The sequence below is a fragment of the Columba livia genome, chromosome 18, assembly GCF_036013475.1.
Source record: "Columba livia isolate bColLiv1 breed racing homer chromosome 18, bColLiv1.pat.W.v2, whole genome shotgun sequence".
Lineage (NCBI taxonomy): Eukaryota > Metazoa > Chordata > Aves > Columbiformes > Columbidae > Columba > Columba livia.
The window spans coordinates 3,292,693-3,311,673 of NC_088619.1; the positions used below are offsets into that span (position 1 = coordinate 3,292,693).

Here is an 18,981-nt window from a genome sequence, read left to right on the forward strand (position 1 = left end):
CAAGTCAGCAATAATTCCTTTCAGCAGGTACGGGTCCTTATTGCTCTCATGTTTTCCTTTCTTCACCCAAGACCCATTGCCACCTGGCCCCAGCTGGGCTGCGTTGCTTGGAGTGAGGGTTCAGCTGAAGGTGATTCCGGGTGTTCACTACAAATGACGGCAAAATGCCAGAGAGATTTGTCAGCTATTGGTGAAACCAAAGGGAAAAAGAGCAACCTATACACCCAGGGGTAGGAGGCTCAGCAGGCAGCAGTGGATTGACTTTGTCAAGCACTGTTCACGTTTGTCCTGACTGATTGGAATGATCGTCTCTGGGGGTCTGAGTATCTTCAGTGGGATTCCCTTTTGCCTGGTGAGTCATGTCCTCTCCCCCAGCAGAGAAAAACAGGCATTTCTATCTGTAGTGCATCAACTCTTCCTCATGGATAAACACGGAGAAGAGCTCAGAGGAACTGTGTTTCTGAAGCACCTCATTCACTGGAGGTGAAAGGAGTCCAAGGTGACTGTCCTGTTGTCAGACATCAGCACTTTGCAGGTCTAAGGTGGGATTAGGCTCCAGTTTAAGGTGCTCAGATTGAGGTAGGTGAGGATATCAAGGTTCATCTGAGGCTGGGGAGGCCAGAAGGGTGTCCAGCTCCCCATCAGGGACACAGGTGTGGTTTCGCTCTGTTGCCCAAGTGTGGGTCTCTAGTGCTTTTTGAAATGTGTCAGGACATCCAACCTGGGTTCCGGCGGCTGTTCAAGGACACAGGTGGCCTCTTCTGTTGTATCTCCCTGCTCTGTGTGGGTTTCTGTCTGAACTGCTTGAGCTATGTTGCTTTCCAGGCTGCCCTGGATGTATGTAGAGTAGGTTTCCCCTGAGATGAACCATCTAGTTGTGTTGACTTGGGAAGGCTGTGGGAAATTCCATGTATCCCTACAGAACAATGATTTTCATCCACTGTTCTCACTTGATTTTTGTCTCTGGACTTCACCTTCAGCTGGACAACACTAAATGCCTCAGCATTACAGAATCCCACAGAATCCCAGCCTGGTTGGGCTGAAGGGACCTCTGCAGATCCCCCGGTCCAACCCCTGCTCACGCAGGGTCACAGAGCAGATCACACAGCTGGGTCCAGGGGCTTTGAATGTCTCAGAGAAGGAGACTCCACACCCGCTCTGGGCAGCCTGGGCCAGGCTCTGGCACCTCCCAGCAAACAAGTTTCTCCTGTTCACACAGAGCCTCCTGTGTTTCAGTCTGTGCCCGTTGCCCCTCACCCTGGCGTTGGGCACCACTGAACAGAGTCTGGTCCATCCTCTGACACCCACCCTGAGATATTGATCCCATTGATCACATCCCTCTCAGCTTCTCTTCTCCAGCTCAACAGCCCCAGCTCTCTCAGTCTTTCCTCATCAGAAAGGTGCTCCAAACCCCTAATGAACCATCTAGTTGTGTTGACTTGGGAAGGCTGTGGGAAATTCCATGTATCCCTACAGAACAATGATTTTCATCCTCTGTTCTAATTTGATTTTGTCTGTGGACTTCACCTTCAGCTGGATAACACTAAATGCCTCGGCATTGTACTCAGTGCTTCTGCTCGTCTGGCGTCAGCTGGCCAAGGGTGAAACTTTGGTTCAGGCCCTCAAGTAGACATAAGCCGGTCTGTCCTATGTGACACCAGGGTAATGTGTGTGTTGTGGGGGGTCTGGCTCCCAAAGGGGAACACAAGTCTCCAGGGAGGTGGGGACTGGCAGAAGGGCTGTAGGTGAAGAAGGGGGATGAAGAGGGGAAGCCAGCACTGGGCATGGTTCCTCTGCTGAGTACGCAAACACATCCGGGTCACTGCTGACCTGGGAACACACCAGGGTCTGGGCTGAGGGATGCTGCTTCCTGGTTTTTAAAAAGAATGACAAGGAGCCTCAAAATCTATGACCATCTTCAGCCCCCTGGGCTCGCGGCTGGTTTTAAATGACTACAGAAGGCTCAGCAAGTACTGTAATAATCTGTAATAATCTAACTTTAATTTGCTGTCACGTTTCACTGGAAATGTGAGGAGGGGCTGGAAACCACGGTCAGGGATGACGGGCAAGAAGGGGCTGGAGCAGGGTTAGGTAAGGTCTGCAGGAACGGCAGCCTGGCTCCTTGTCCTTGTGACTGTATCATTTACTGTTACTGATGCTACTGCTGCAGTGGCAAGGTCACCCTTTAGTCCTTTGTAATCCTTTGTGCTCATCAGAAGGTGTTATCTGTTACTTTCGCTCTGTAGTGGGTCCCGTCTGTGGTTCAAGTCCGACACTACTTTGTCTTGCATTTCTACAGCACCTTTTCATGCCTCTGGGTCCCACCATGCACTGCAGACTTAAATTGATTGGTACGCTCCAAGCAATTTACCTTTGATTAAAGAAGACAGGTCTCTGCAGTGACAGAGTTGTGCATTATGCTTTTTAAAAATACATTCCCTGCTGGCTCCCACCAGAGAAAGCCCTGTTGCTGTCTTTCTTTCCATCTGAAAGGGTTACCATGGTATTATGCTCTAAATTATATCTGTCATCTCTGTAAAATAATAATCATAGACCCAGCAGGGTTGTATTTTGCTTTTTATTCCTATTTCTAACAAGATTTTGAAGCAGCATGTCACATTAAGATCTGTGGCAGCTGGGGAAGAGCAGGCTCTCTCCTCCTGACAGCCAGACGGCAGCGGGGGCTCCGGCGTGTCCTGCTCCTCCACGTGGGCTCCGCTGCCAGTGAACTCCTCACTCCTTTGCATGGAGAGGGATTTTCATGTTCACTCTTGATTGAGCTCACTAAAGAGCCCTGCAAACTTCAGGCTTGAAGCACCTAAATGTACCTTGTGTATTATGTGCTGACGTTGTGGCTGAGTTGGAAATGACGGCGGCGAGATGGGCGCAGGGTCAGCAAGAGTTTGTTGTGTGCCTCAGTCTGGTGCGGTTGTTTGGCACAACTTTATCTTTGGTTTGGCTGGCATGTGGTTACCTGAGCCAGTCTGGTTTCAGAGCTTCCCCCTCCTTCTCTCTTCCCATCTCTGCTATTTTTCTTCCTAACAGAGATCCAGGCGCCAGCAGCTGCTCCATCGCACATGGCAACCACAGTGCTATGGAACAGGCTGCCCAGGGCAGTGGTGGAGTCACCATCCCTGGAGGGGTTTGAAAGGCATTTAAACAAGGTGCTTCGGGACATGGTTTAATGCTAGAATTAGGGTATGGTTGGACTCGATGCTCCTGAGGGTCTCTTCCAGCTGAAATGATTCTGTGATTCTAAGCAGTGCCAAGGGGGTGACTGGAGCCTCTTGTCAACCTTCCCTGATATCAGAGCAGATTTTAAAATTGGCACTTTAAATAGGACTCTTGAGTTTGTGGTCCACACGCTGTTGTTGTGTTTGTCACTGATTTCATGTCACCGCTGTCCTCAAAGTGCTGAGGCAGCTCCAGGCTCCCCAAGAAGAACATTAGGAGAAAGGAGAGCAGGTGCTTCATCCAGCAGTGCAGGACAGCTAGAAAGGGGTCACTACGCTGCACTAGTTAGTATTATTTTAAATGTTTTTTAGACCGCAAAGAAAGAGAAAAAGTTCTTTATTTTTCTTGCCTTGTCTCCAGGGATGGTTCATCCACCACCTCTCTGGCCAACCTGGGCCAGGCTCTCACCACCCTCAGGGGCAGCAATTTCTTCCACGTCTAGAGCGTCCCCGTCACTCTCTGGGGACGCAGCTGGTTGCCGTGGCAGAGCCTGGTAGCTCTGCTGAGAGGAGTCGGGAGAGTCAGGTCTGCAAAGTGAGGGAAGGGGAGATGTTCAGGTGTTAGGTTAATAAGCTGCTTACAGATTTGTGAAACCTGGATTTTCTTACATTTGCTTGCATCAAGAACACAACTTTTGTGGCTTGGAGTGTCTTTAGAGTGACTTTTTTTTAGGACCTGATGGGTTTCACCTTATTCTCTTTGAGTCGTCAGCTCTTCTCACTATTTTTTCTCTGAAATAAATAAAATAACAGCTGTAATGGCAAATGTGAAACCCAAATGATTTGAGCCATGGGCCATCGAGCTGAGAGGGCCTGCTTTACGTTGCTTTTAATACATTTTATGTTTTATGTGTAAATAATTAGATGTTAGGAATAAAAACTGTCTATTTAATACATGCCATTGAAAACCCTGGGTGCTGTTAATAGGCTTAGTAATAGGTGACACCTCTTTGAAACATAATTCTTTTATGCATTTTAATAGAGTTCATGGCAAACATGCTGTGATAAGCAGACAGAAACTAATATTTCCTGCAGGCAGAATGCACCTAATTAAAATTAATTGATTTTAGAAAAAAATCATTGCCGCTAAGATTTCCAAACTGTTTTTTCTTCTTGGCAAAGCAGCCGTGCTGTGGTGTTGGGATGCAGAAAGCCGCCCGTTGGGCTGGTGTCTGACCCTACACGCTCTTGGAGATCAGGAGCACCAGCCCAGCCAGGCTGCTCTGGGGATGCGCTTTGGGCTATTGAAATTGTTATAACACATAAAACTGCTTTGGGAAATTGGAGGTAACGAAGGGCAGGTTCTCCAGGGGCTTCTTCAGAAGTTCAGTTGCAGGTTGTTACAATAACTCTGCATTTTGAGTGATTCAGCCCCATTCAGCCTGGATGCTGGGGGTGACGTCAGTCCCTTCAGGTCAATGTGGGGTTTACTGCTGGTCTCTGCACCCCACAGGGCCTTCTGTTCTCTACCCCGGAATGTCTGCAGCACCCCCAAGACCTGGTGAAACTCTACCTGCACGAGTCAAACCGAGTCTACCGGGATAAGATGGTTGAAGAAAAGGATTATGGTACCTTTGATAAAATCCAGCTGGAGACGGTGAAGAAATTATATGATGTAAGTGTTGAGGTTCATAACTCTGATAATAACGTACGTGCTTACAGGAAAAAGGTTCCCTGGGCAAGAGAAGTTTGACCCAAGGTCTGCCCATCTCTCCCTTGCATGAAGGGCGATGTTCTTGATGGGATCTCAGGAGCAAAATCTCTGTCAACCACTTCCTGGGCTGCCAATGTTGGTATTTGGGTGAACGATGCTCTCCCTAAGGGCACCAGGGAGAGGAGATTTTGGCTCTGTGAATTCACTAAATTACTTTGTTTAAATGTCTCGAGTCTCGTGGCAAAAGCAAAAGAGTCAGATCCCCAGTCTTGGTGGGAGCAGAGTGAGATGCAGGCACAAATCCCTAGTGCTTTCCTTTTTTTCCAAAATATCTTCCAAATGGAAGCTCTAGACCTGCTTTGCTTCAGTCCTGGCATCACGCAGCCGTGTTGCCATAGGAGTCCTGCAAGTATCACAGTAACACAGACAGCGCTTTTTCCTCCAGGTGTTAATCATTGTCCATGCAACAGCGTCATGCTGTAGCTATTGCTGCGGGGCTTTTCTTGTGCTCACATTCTCTTAAGGTGATGAGTTCTCATGATTTACAAAAAGTCCAGAGCAAGTACTGGGGCTTTTTCCTTTCCCTCTGCTTCCCTTTTGTCCCTCTTTCCCCTTTTTCAACACGCAGGTGCGGCTATATGGACATAAAAAGGCATTTTTGAAACACTGTGCTTTACTTGGAAAGGTGACATAGAGCTGCAGTGTTTTCTCCTTTTTGCTCCTTTATTGTTTTCTTTAAATTTGACAGGACATTGAGGAAACTTTAGAGCAGACCAAGCGAATGAATGTTTATTGCCATTTCGCTAAAGGCGTTGGCGAACCCAGCTACAGGCCAGTTCCGACCTGGGAGGAGCTGAACAAGATCCTCGTGGAAGCCTTGGACAGCTACAACGAAGTCAACGCTGCCATGAGCCTGGTGCTGTTTGAGGACGCCATGTGCCACGTGTAAGGGAATTTTCTGGCTTTATGCTCTCATCGTAGCATTTATCTGTGCAGATTGTTTCCATGGAGGTTTCTGGAGGATGTCGGTATGCATTATTAGAGCGGAAGGAGCTGGAGGTGTGCAGAAGCTTCATCTACCCACGCGGTGTGTCCCGCACAAACACTGCCCTGCTTCTCCAGCTGCTGTTCGGGGGGATCTGTGGAAACTGTGAGGATGGGGACTGTCGGATGGAGGGTCAGCATGCTGCTGGTCGTTTTGAAGTCTGGTTGCTGTTAGATCTTTGGCCCTTGTTGCTCTGCATATGGCACAAACATTTATGGTACATGACAATGATCAAGTGCTTTATTGTCTTCACTTGACAGCCAGCTAGAGAACTAGTTACACTGGGATGTCCCTAAATGCTTTCACAACTGGGTTAGAGCCACGTTTACACAGTTCTCAGTGGGGTTTTCAAATGTATATAATGTGAGATTATGTGCATTCAGGCTACTAGTTTGAATGGACTGAGGCATTTAAATTGCCTGGATCCTTTGGAAATCTTGCTTGCATTCAGATGCCTGGAGGTCCAGCTGGATTCCCTGTGGAAACTGGACATATGAAAATAGCGAGCCTCTGTTGATCATTATGAAGCTATTTACATGCCTGTGCTACGGATCGTGACATGTGCCTCCAGCTCTCATACATGATTTAAATGCTTGTTGGGAATCCCACAGAATCACAGAATCCCAGAATGTCAGGGACTGGAAGGGGCCTGGAAAGCTCATCCAGTGCAATCCCCCCATGGAGCAGGAACACCCAGATGAGGTTACACAGGAAGGTGTCCAGGCGGGTTGGAATGTCTGCAGAGGAGACTCCACAACCCCCCTGGGCAGCCTGGGCCAGGCTCTGCCACCCTCACCGGGAACAAGTTTCTTCTCATGTTTAAGTGTAACCTCTTGTGTTCCAGTTTGTACCCATTACCCCTTGTCCCCTTGTTACTGAGGAGAGCCTGGCTCCATCCTCCTGACACTCCCACTTTCCATATTGATCCCCATGACTGAGTCACCCCTCAGTCTCCTCTTGTCCAGCTCCAGAGCCCCAGCTCCCTCAGCCTTTCCTCACACGGGAGATGCTCCACTCCCTTCAGCATCTTGGTGGCTGCGCTGGACTCTCTCCAGCAGTTCCCTGTCCTGCTGGAACTGAGGGGCCACAACTGGACACAAGATTCCAGGTGTGTTCTGATTTCTGGGGGCTGAAATGCAGACCTGACCTCAGATCATTTCAGAAGACGAACCTGCCCCGTAAATCATAGTTTTAACTGATTTTGCATGAAAACATTGTGTCACGAAGAGCAGGTTTGTGACTAAGCTAGAAGGAAGCCGCTGTCCTGCTGCACGCTTGTGTGGGTGATTTCAGGTTTGCTGGACCTGGTAACCTAATGCAGTTACTCTCATCCAAATTAAAAAAATACATATATATATAAATTTCTACTCCTTTTAACTATCTGTTTAACCATTTCTCTTCTGAGAGCTCAGCAATCTGTTATTTTGCAGCGCAGTGTGCCAGCTATGCTGGGGCACATCTTCCCTTATAAGTTTGGGCATTTACTTCTTTGTATTGAGTCCTATGCAACCTGATGCCCATCAGTGTTTCTGCTTGCAGAAAGGTGACAGTGATTTTAATCTTGTGCTTCTTTTGCACTTTACATAAATTGGAATTTTCAACAAAACCTGTCAGTATCCCTCCAGTTAATACTGTGAGTAATGAGGAAGACGAGGTTTGAGTATTCAGCATGATTTTCACTGGAGTTGGGTGATTTTGATTCAGTGCATTTGGAAATTGTGTTTTGCCGAAATACACACATTATTCCATCTCCAACGGCTTATGGATGACAGCTTGAATTTGTTGTGAAGTTTCTGTTGGAAAAAAATAAAAGGAGAAGTAAGGGAGTTAATGTATTTAGGAGGTGGGGGATACGGGTCAGTCACCTCCCGACCCGGGGCTCGTGGTGCCCGTTCCCATCGCACAGCCCGTGCCCTTGCCTTTGGGGACAGCCAGCTAGAGAGTGAAAAGCAGGAGCACTCCAGCTCTCCACATAAGCTGGATTGCTTTTCTGGGTTTAATTTCACAGTCTGTGGGAGTCTGCACATAGATCATAAGATGCTTGAGTTGTAATAAAGCAGTACAGTATTTCTTGCAGTCTTATTTGAAAAATTAATTGGATTAGTCTAGGAAAATTCTCAGTTAAGTGAGCTGAATAAAGGCAGTGATGTGAAGAGGGGAATGGTGCTTGCATTTCAGACACAGGACAGTGAGGTTTTCACAGGTAGGATCCTCTAAACCTCCCTCACTTGACATTTTAACATGTGGGGATGTCAGCAATTGCTTAAAGAGAATAGACTGGGGGCAGAGCTCACCGTGCAACTCTCAAGGACAAGTGAACAGACCTGAAAAACAATTGCAAGTTCATTTTAAGTGTGACAAAATCTCACTCTTAATGGTGGCTTGGATGAATAATGTTGGACTGTATTTTCCAGACAGGTATGATGCTATTCCAGATCTATATGAATATGCTTTAATGCATAGCAGGACCCTTCACCTGAACATGAACCCAAAATGCTTTGTGAAGAGGAACCTTCACTGGAGAGGTGCACCAGAGCCATGAATTCTGTTCTCAGCATGTCCATGTAATGTGTTGTTTCCCTTGTCCTCCCTGCAAAGACATCCAGGCCTTCACCTTAAAATATTTCTACCCAGCAGGACTTGGCAGACGGAAAAATATTGGACACAGTCTGAATCGCCACCAAACTATTTTTTTAATCAGCTACGTCCTTTGTTTGGGCCTCAGCAGAGATGGGGATTGATTGCTGACATGTCTCTTAGATTGACATTTTTCATCCCATTCAGACTACGGTTTCCTAGTGATTAAAATATATATTGAAAAGCAGTGGGCAGAGAAAAATAAAAATACTCTTATTAATGACAGATTTTATATGCTTCAATTTAGTTGCCGCATCAACCGGATCCTGGAGTCCCCCCGAGGGAACGCTCTCCTTGTCGGCGTGGGTGGAAGCGGGAAGCAGAGCCTGACCAGGCTGGCGGCCTTCATCAGCTCCCTGGAGCTTTTCCAGATCACACTGAGGAAAGGGTACGGGATCCCTGACCTCAAGGTAGGTGACTCCTGAGGCTGAGGTGGAGGGGAAGGGAATAAAAAGCAGAACTTGCCCTGAAAACTTTGGGATCCCCAATTTAAGAAGGACAAGGAATTACCGGAGGGAGACAAAGGTGCTGAGGGGTCTGGAGCATTTTTCTTGTGAGGAGAGGCTGAGAGAGCTGGGGCTGTTGAGCTGGAGAAGAGAAGCTGAGAGGGATGTGATCAATGGGATCAATATCTCAGGGTGGGTGTCAGAGGATGGACCAGACTCTGTTCAGTGGTGCCCAACGCCAGGGTGAGGGGCAACGGGCACAGACTGAAACACAGGAGGCTCCATCTAAACAGGAGCAGAAACTTGTTTGCTGGGAGGTGCCAGAGCCTGGCCCAGGCTGCCCAGAGCGGGTGTGGAGTCTCCTTCTCTGAGACATTCAAAGCCCCTGGACCCACCTGTGTGATCTGCTCTGTGACCCTGCGTGAGCAGGGGTTGCACTGGGGGATCTGCAGAGGTCCTTTCAGCCCCCACCAGTCTGGGATTCTGTGATTCTGTCTTGTTGCGTGTTGAATCACACCATTGTGAAGACAGTAAAAAGCTCCAGAGATTATATGGGACTGCAGAGAGGAGCAGTACTTCCCAACACATCTGCAGGGGTGCAGACAGGACTGATGTCCCCTGCCAGCCCTCTGAGCTGGCCAGACCCAAGAACATCCCAGCCCAAGGCTTGGTGTCAGCGCTGGGCTCTGCTGATGTGGACATTCATTTGATGCTTGTTCAAGAAACCATATTTGACTATTATTTCTAATTAAACCAGGATGTGGTAATTAGCTCATCTGTGAGGTGCCTGTTGTGGAGTGATTTGGAGGTGGAAAAGGAGCAGGAGAGAGCAGGAGGAGAGTTCCCAACTCGTATCAAGTCCTTCCGCAGGGATTTTGTATGAGGGAGAGACTGAGGGGATGGTGGATGGTTCACTACAGACAACAGGTGCCTGTGCTTATATCTGTGCGCAGACTAGTGAGCGTAGAAGTTACAAATCAACAGTGTAAAATATCATTGAAATGATTTTGAAGTATTTTAGCTGCTGGCAAAAGGATTCTCATCAGACATGTTGTAAAAATCACAACCCCAGTAACTTCACGCCATTCTACTCGGGAGATGCGGTGGCTGATGGACCCTTGGCTTCCTTCCCCTTCAGAGGCAGGACCTGATGACCTGTAGTTGTGTACAAGTTGTTTTTGTCATGTCGCACAAGCCTGATCCTCCATCCATTGGGTATTTTCGGCTCTCCTCTGTGTTCTTCAGCCCCACTCATACAATCTTCTAGCTCCTACCTGCCTATTCATTGAGAAAACCTGTGCTCCCATCTAGGAATATAGCTTGAAACCAGCATTAATAAACTTCTTTACAAAGCACGTCTTCGCTTCTGTCTGGGGAGGTGGAAGATAATTTGATGTTCCCTTCACTCTGTATTCATTTTCAAAGAGTTTATGAAATGTGGAGTCATCTTTTTTTCTTAGATGTGGAAGAGCAGGATGGTGACAGATTACCCTGTCTGGCATTGGCCCCTCGTGCTTTTATAATTGATCTAATTCAAATTTCCAGTGATGGAAGTAACAAATGATTCTTTTTGAAGGAGTGTGTGTATTTGCTGAATTTCTAAGAGAGTTTCTGGAACATGGGTCAGTAAATTCCTTCAGAGTCCCCTGCGTGTCTTGTATCCTGCTTGGAAGGGCAGGAAGGAAGTGATGGAGTTTGAGCGGGATGATGGCGTTTTTCCCATCTCATGAACAACTTGGATTTCAAGAAGTTGGTGTCCTTCATCAGGAGGACACTGTGTCCTTCATCAGGACACTGTCCCCTTTGAAGCGAAACAGCTTTTCCATACGAGCAGGTTCTCTGTCAGCATCACTGCACTGAGTGGGAGACTGAAGAGCGAGTCCCTGCTCAGACTCTGGAAAGGAGAAAAATAAAACAGAAAACATCCCTGTTTGCACAAGGTGTCCTTCTCCTTTCTTCACAAGCGGAAAGAAATGTGTTGCAGCACCTCAGCAAAAAAGAAAATTCAGTTATGGTTGTGAAACCAGAGAAATCTACAGCATGGGGACACCAAGGACCAGCATTTCCAGTTACTGCTGTCCCTCCCAGTCCCTGTGGTGCTTTAATGTCCTTGTATAGTGACATATTTTGCCCATAATAAGCCTTTCTGGACTCCCCGGGCAGCCTCCACAACCAGGGTCTGCACTGATGTCTTTAGCCACATCCACTGACCTCTAAGTGTTCCAGCTGTAAGCATTTCCCTGTGTGTAGCAGTGCTGGCCAGGGCTTCTTTCTCTTTTTTTGTGTCATACAGACCTGGGCATAATGTCAAGTCTTACTGGGTAATGTCTTACAATGATGACAGCGATAGACTCCCCCATATAACCTGGAAGGCGCAGCCATGAAGATGGAGAGTGGCCAAAGTGCAGTTTCATGCTAATTTATTGCCATTGCTTTATTCTTGGTTAATGGGAAGATTCTGAAATAACCCGCTTGTAGATGTGGTACCTACCTGAGCTTTGCAGAATGTAGGTGCACCCCCTAAGTCCTCTTGCTTTTCAATCTCCAGGCAGACCTGGCAAACCTGTACCTGAAAGCCGGTGTGAAGAACACAGGCACCGTGTTCCTGATGACCGACGCGCAAGTGGCGGACGAGCAGTTCTTGGTGCTGGTGAATGACTTCTTAGCATCAGGTACATCTCTCGTTGATTTCCCCTCTCCCCCTTCTCAGCGTGGTTGTGCTCATGGTAGCATCTGTAGTTCTCGAATATACAGAAGGGCAATATATGAAGTGAGTTAGAAGATACGTGGCTTAAGTTCTGGAGTAAAAGCCGTGATAAGGTCTCTTTTGTGAGGATGCACTCCATCATCTGATAGATTTTCTTTCTCTGATGTTGTGTACCTAGTTTTTCCACACTTCATGGTATATTGCCTACAGTTGTTAAGAGACGTGTCTGTTGTGACATTATAGCTGAGGACAGAGCCCAAGGAATGTATCAACAGATGAAGAGTTTGACCTGTGGATCCCATGCATCCGCACTCTAGTTACCTAGTAAGGTTTTTCCTGGCTGGAATATTTGACTGGAATATCTGCGAGTTGGTGCATGGTACAAAGCCACCAGATGACCATGTCTGTGTGCGTCACCTAGCTGCTTGTCCCATTCCAGTCCTTTTCCTCTTTGTTTTCAATTAAAGTTTTGGAGTTGTTGCTTGCCCAAACAATTGCAGAATAGCCAGCCTACACACAGATGCTCTGTTTCGCGGCAGAACATGGCACAGGTATGTGTGGTGGAGCGCTCCCCATACAGGATGCACTGCAGCTACGGTGCACGTGGGAGCATGCAGCTGTGTCACCGTGACCGCAGGAGGTAACCCAGTGTGGGCATATTCCCCAGAGTCCCTGGAAAATCACTGCTACCGACTACGTGACGCTTTTTTCCTTATTTATGAGTCGGGAGTGGGAAGACACCATCTGGTTCAGGTGACCTCCGTGCATGGTGAGGAGTGGAGAGTTGACAGCACAAGGGAGCGATAGTTTGTGTGAAACTCCAGAGTTGACATATGTGGCTGTAAATTGGCCAGATGGTTTGAGCAGCAAACAAGCCTTGCCTGTGATAAATTTGTAATCAGGAGTAAAGACAGGGGTTGTTGTGGAGGGCGGTGAGTAGCTCCTGTCACCCGTGTAGATGACACAAATATCTCATGACGTGAAGTGAAGCTCTGCAGTGTCCTGCAGCAAGGGGCAGGCCAAGCAGCCTGGCTTTGGGATGTCCAGGTCATCTTACGGTGGTTCAGGAAGGTGTCACATTTTCCTGTGGCTGCTATGTGAGGAAGAGGGGACAGATCAGGAGTCCTCACTCAGGGTCTGGGGAGGCAGCTCAGAATTGTGGCTGGACTGAGGACTGAGGAAGGGACCACGGGAGGGACCATGACAAGCGTAACAAGAGCAAGTGCCAGATTTTGCACCTGGGACACGGCAACCCTGGCTGTACAGACAGACTGGGAGACGAGATGCTGAGAGCAGCTCCATGGAGAGGGATCTGGGAGTTCTGGTCAATGGCAAGTTGAACATGAGCTAACAGTGTCCCTGGCAGCCAAGGGCCACCCATGTCCTGGTGCATCCAGCACAGCACGGCCAACTGGGCAGGGAGGCCGATGTATATGGAAAATGCACAGCACGGCCAACTGGGCAGGGAGGGGATTGTCCCGCTCTGCTCTGCGCTGGGGCGGCCTCACCTGGAGCATTCACTGTGTGCAGGGCTGGGGACACAGGAGAAAAGGAGATAAAGCTGCTGGAGAGTGTCCAGAGGAAGGACATGAGCTTGGTGAAGGGTTTGGAGGCGAAACTGTGAGGAGCAGCTGAAGTCCCTGTGTTTGTTGAGCTGGAGCAGAGCAGACTGAGGGCAGAGCTCATGGGCTGCAGGTTCCTCAGCAGGAGCAGGAGGGGCAGGGTGAGCTCTTCTCTGTGACAGTGACAAACCCCAGGGAATGGCAGAAGATGTGCCAGGGAGGGTCAGTGGGACATGAGGAAAAGGTTCTTCACCCAGAGGTGCTGGACACTGAACAGGCTCCCCAGGGAGGTGTCACGGCCCCGACCTGACAGTGTTCAAGGAGAGACTGGACAACGTCCTCAGACACACAGTGTGACCTGTGGGGTGTCCTGTGCAGGGACAGGAGTTGGACTCCGTTATCCCTGGGGGTCCCTTTCAGCTCAGGCCATTCTGTGGTTCTATGACCTCCCAAAACGTGAGCTCGTGCCACCCAGCGGGTGCTGCCTGATGGCTCCGGCTGCTCCCCTCTCTCTGCAGGCTTGTTTTTCTTACTTGTTTCACTTATTTTCATCACCTAAGGAGCTAGAACAGAATATATATTTTAGACTTCCTTATAAATGAGCAGATATCTGATTAGTGTATTTTCCTAAGTGATTAGTGCTCATATTGGCAGTATCTCACTCAATAATGATGATTTCAATCAAATCAGAAGCCAGAAGGGAAGTGAATAGGTGATAAATTAAGTAACCAGAAAAAAGAAAAATTGGCTGGGTATGTTTTTGGCAATCAGCTGCATAACTATTAACTTTTAAAATTTTTAAAAGATTTCTGACTTTTAAAACATTTTGGTGATGTGGGAGTTATTTTACCAGCACTGGAAGTGGTGTTGAACAGCTGCAGGAATGGTACGGGTAACTAATTCATTTGTGAAACTAAAATTATTTCATTATTGTGTACAGCATATTAGGTATTTGCTCTTTTTTCTGTAATCTAATCAGCACTGTAGATCTGACACAAATGGACATTCTGTACTTTGGCTTTATTCTGTGTTTGTTTACCTCGTGCTTTTATGAGAAAGGTTGCTCTCACAAGGCTTATTTTTTAGCAGAATGACCTTCTGTGCCACTTTTCTGCCTCTGGGTCCCATGGGCACCCGGCACAACAATTTTTCTCAAGGAAGGGTCTTCCCCAAGGCCCTGAAGAGGGAGGCAGCTGCTTCACTTTGCTCTGAGACTGCAACAAAATCCAGACCAGTAAACCCAAACCTGCCTTCTTCTCAGGTGAAATCCCCGATCTCTTCCCCGATGACGAAGTAGAAAACATAATCAACAGCGTGAGGAATGAAGTCAAAGGCCGGGGGCTGGTGGACTCCAGGGAGACTTGCTGGAAGTTTTTTATAGAGCGTGTTCGACGACAGCTGAAGGTGAGACAGGCTGGGGGATTTCAGATCTTCGCCATTGGCCTTGGTGCAGGAGCATGGGGTGAAGATGCTTTGGGCTGCCTGGTAGGGAGGTCAGACCACAGCCTGAAAGGCTTTTCTGCCTGTTCGTGATGGGAACTGTGATGCTGTCAGCAAGAAGTACTGAAGTGTAGGAAATGCTCTCTGTTGCCATCGCTTCTTGGGTGTTAGAAAGCACTACGGGAATAAAGAATTTTCTCTTTCAAGAGCTGAGCAGGACCAGCCGCTCCCTTTTCAAAGCCGGGCACAGGGGTGCATCAGAACTAGGTCTTGCTGCTTGAAAGAGTTGCTGAGGGGATCGCTGTTCATATTGTTGGGGATCCATAGCCAGAAGAAATAAAGTATTACCTTAAAAACAGTGTGCTGGGAACTGAGTGGCATGCAACATGCTTACAGGATTTCTTCCAGCACAGCCCATATTCCAGCATAGAAAGGCCTTATAAATATGTCCTAAGATCCCAGAACAGTTTCAGGACTATTTCCCATGCGTGCCCAGCTCATGGGGAAAGCACAGTGAGGTGCACAGGAGAGTGAGACTGTTCCAGAAGGTGTTTACCCCTCTGCAGGCCTGCGCAGTGCTGCCGGCACAGGGCCAGGAGGTGGGGTGGGCAGAGTGAAGCCTTGATCTTTGCTCAGTGAAAGCCTGTCCTCCTCACTCACTGCTCCGGTTGTGTTGGTGGGACATGGTCACTGAGATAGGGTGGCCCATTGCTTTTTTGATGTGGGAAGGTACATGTTTAGGATGGGGAACAACTGGAAAATTAATTTTGAGGGAAAATTTGAGGACCATGCCACAGTGTAGATGCCCAAGGAGAGGGAATGCAGTCCTGCTCTCTCCCTCTCTGAGTGTAGAGGGGATTTTCTGATGAGTCCTGATGCTGTTTTGTGGCTCTTCAGCACCTTGGCCTCCTGTCCCCTCCTGGATCTATTCTGTTATTGTGGTGCACTGGAAGAGCAGTGTGAATATGATTTACTTGAGGCTGATCCCTTTTCTTTGTCTACCCTTCTCCTGTTAAAGCAGATGGATGGGGTCAGCTAGGAAGTATTATTTATGCTTATAAATATCTCCAGGGTGGGTATCAGAGGATGGACCGGACTCTGTTTAGTGGTGCCCAACGCCAGGGTGAGGGGCAACGGGCACAGACTGAAACACAGGAGGCTCCATGTGAACAGGAGCAGAAACTTGTTTGCTGGGAGGTGCCAGAGCCTGGCCCAGGCTGCCCAGAGCGGGTGTGGAGTCTCCTTCTCTGAGACATTCAAAGCCCCTGGACCCAGCTGTGTGATCTGCTCTGTGACCCTGCGTGAGCAGGGGTTGGACGGGGGGATCTGCAGAGGTCCCTTCAGCCCCCACCAGTCTGGGATCCTGTGAAGAGGCTTTTGTACATGGACAGCTTCCTGAAGCTTGCCTGGCCTTGACAGAAAAATGTAGAGGTGCCCAAGGTGTATGCTTGAAGGTGCAGGAAGGATTTCTGTGTGTCTGTGCCCATGTGCAGTGGCTGTGGCAGAGGACCAGAAGCTCTAAGTTCAGCTGCCTCTTCTGAAATGGAAACTAAAGTGGGTTCTGTTACAGGCTGTTCTTTTGTGACTTTTAAATGACAGATCATGGTGGAGGTGTTGACCCATTATAGCGACATCTGAGCCGGCAGCAGCCTGTCCTATGACACTTGCTAAGGTACTAGTCAGGGCTAACAAGTGGGAGAGGGATGATGCACTGAGATACGCTGCTTCCCAAGCTGGTCCTTGCTCACATGTTGCTACTTCATTGCATGGTGGCATCTTGTCCATCTCCTTCTTTGTGCCCAATTAACAAAGCTCATAAATCCAGCTGCAGTGGGCTTGCAGGAAAAGGGCTGTGATGGACGGTGGTGGCAGGTTTTGGTCCTTGGGTCTTATCTTGCTGTTAAAGCTGGTGGTGAGGCAACGAAGAGGAAAGGTGCTTTGCCTCGTCCTCACTTTATGTCCTTCCAGAAGGAGTTTCCTGCTGGCAAAGGCAGAGCTGGTGCTGCCGAGAGGAGCTGTGGGGCAGGTGGCTGTGGGGCAGGAGGCTCCCAGCCTGCAGGAAAGGTGGGGAGTGAGGGAAGGGTTAAGGCTGGAGGAAGGAGAAATGGTGCAGGGCAGGGGGGATGCTGGGCAGGGGAGTAACAGCCCCTTGACCAGGCCCCAGAATAATGCAAAGAGAGACCCCCAGGGGCCCAGGTGCACTGCACAATTTGCTGCAACTCAGAAACTTTTAGCAGCTGTTGGACTGAAATAAAAGCCTGAAAAGCAAAGGACCTGCTGCTCAAAAATGAGATGAGTAGGGAAAATATATTCACAAATGCTTTTATTTCTGTTCTGCTTTGTTTTGAGGTTTCTCTATTAAAAAAAGTCTCACTCTGATAAAAGCAGATTTTGAGTTTGAGCCACCTCTACTCTTTTCAATGCTGCTTTTGGGGAAACAGCCCAGGTGGGCCTGTGGTCCTGCCAGGAGAATTTAGATCCATTCACTTTAATTCCTGGTTGTACCACTTGAATATAGATGCCAGTTCCCTGCTGGGCAAAGCTTTGTTTCACTGCTGAAGCAGAGAAGGGTGGTTTTATTAAAACCCAGCTTCAAGCTTTAAAGTGTGGCAGGCTTCTGCTTTTGACCATTATAATGTTTAATACCACTGCTTGTCTTTATTGCAGAGAAAAAATGTGTTCACAGCCACATTATGTTTTTTCCATGCCAGGCTTGCTGGCCTGAAGTGCAAGGGCTCAAGGACTGAGGTTGCTGTAGCCTCAGCTGGTGGTGTGAGATCTTCCATTCATGGAATCCCAGCCTGGTGGGGGCTGAAGGGACCTCTGCAGCTCCCCCAGTCCAACCCCTGCTCATGCAGGGTCACAGAGCAGATCACACAGGTGGGTCCAGGGGCTTTGAATGTCTCAGAGAAGGAGACTCCACACCCGCTCTGGGCAGCCTGGGCCAGGCTCTGGCACCTCCCAGCAAACAAGTTTCTGCTCCTGTTCAGATGGAGCCTCCTGTGTTTCAGTCTGTGCCTGTTGGAAAGTGGATGGAAGAGCTGGGCTGTGTAGCTGGAACCCCACACCTCCTCCTGACTGCGTCTTCTCACGTTCTCCTTCCTTGGGCTCTGCAGGTCGTGCTGTGTTTTTCGCCCGTGGGCAGCAAGCTGCGTGTCCGCAGCAGGAGGTTCCCTGCCATTGTCAGCTGCACGGCCATAGACTGGTTCCAGGAGTGGCCGCAGGAGGCACTCGAGTCCGTCAGCCTCCGCTTTCTGCAAGAAATAGAGACCGTGGAGGTGAGCACCTCACCCACCAGCATCTGGGGCTGCCGGGGCTGTGCCTGGGTTAGGGTTCCTCTGCAGGGCACAGGGTGCTGGTGGCAGCCAGGTGTGACATGTCCCTCTGCTCAGTGCAAGCAGTGCCTCTCGGGATGGGGACAGCACTGCAGGGGCAACACTCACCCAGGGACATCTAGGGGACTGTTCAGAGAGGAATTGCTGGTAACTCTGTAATGATTTAGGATGAGAGAAAATGGCCTCAAGTTGCGCCAGGGAAGGTTCAGATTGGATATTAACTAAGGTTTCTTCCCCAAAGGGCTGTCAGGCATTGGAACAGGCTGCCCAGGGCAGTGATGGAGTCACCATCCTTGTGGAGGTGTTGAACAGATGTAGATGAAGTTCTTAGGGCCATGATTTAATGCCAGAGTTAGGTTATCGTTGGACTTGATGATCTCAAGTGTCTCTTCCAACCAAAGTGTTTCTATGATTCTAATTAACTTAAGCAAAACAGGTTTTTCGGAGAGGGGCACAGCCCTCAGCTGCAGCACGCCCGCGGGCACCGTGTCATGTTTGTGCACCGGTAGCACCGCCAGACACACCACTGCTTTGCAAGCAAGAGCGGCAGCTTACAAATTGGTGCAGGAAATAACCTAATGCTTATGGTTATCGCAGGGAACATGGGCTTTGCTCTCCACAGGCGTGTCTGAGAGCCTGGAATTCTCAAGGGCAAAAATATGTCAAGTTCTCATTGATGACAACCTGCTGCTAGACTAAAAGAGATTCAGTTATGTTTATTTAGCTTTTCTGGGCAGGATTTTTGTAGAATAAAGTCTACAGTGTTTCTTTTTATGTGTGCGCTTTCCCTGTTTGTAGAGGAGAAAAGCTCAAATTTATGCTTAAAAGGCTGTTATTTTATAGAGCTTAATGCTAGATAAATTGCTTGGAATAAGATAAAATATGAGATAAAAAGATATAAAAAGAGGTATACAGTACATGA

General features: G+C 48.5%; 1 protein-coding gene across 8 annotated transcripts in view; it reads left to right on the plus strand.

Annotated features, from left to right (window-relative positions):
- The window catches only part of DNAH9 (dynein axonemal heavy chain 9), a 197,461-nt gene that overhangs the window by 76,239 nt on the left and 102,241 nt on the right, over positions 1 to 18,981 (plus strand). For all 8 annotated transcript variants that reach the window (XM_065034504.1, XM_065034502.1, XM_065034500.1 and 5 more), the window contains 6 exons: positions 4,687 to 4,848; positions 5,636 to 5,832; positions 8,817 to 8,979; positions 11,564 to 11,687; positions 14,546 to 14,688; positions 17,841 to 18,002. In XM_065034504.1, the coding sequence (XP_064890576.1) occupies positions 4,687 to 4,848; positions 5,636 to 5,832; positions 8,817 to 8,979; positions 11,564 to 11,687; positions 14,546 to 14,688; positions 17,841 to 18,002 (951 nt within the window). The remainder of the gene's footprint in view (positions 1 to 4,686; positions 4,849 to 5,635; positions 5,833 to 8,816; positions 8,980 to 11,563; positions 11,688 to 14,545; positions 14,689 to 17,840; positions 18,003 to 18,981) is intronic.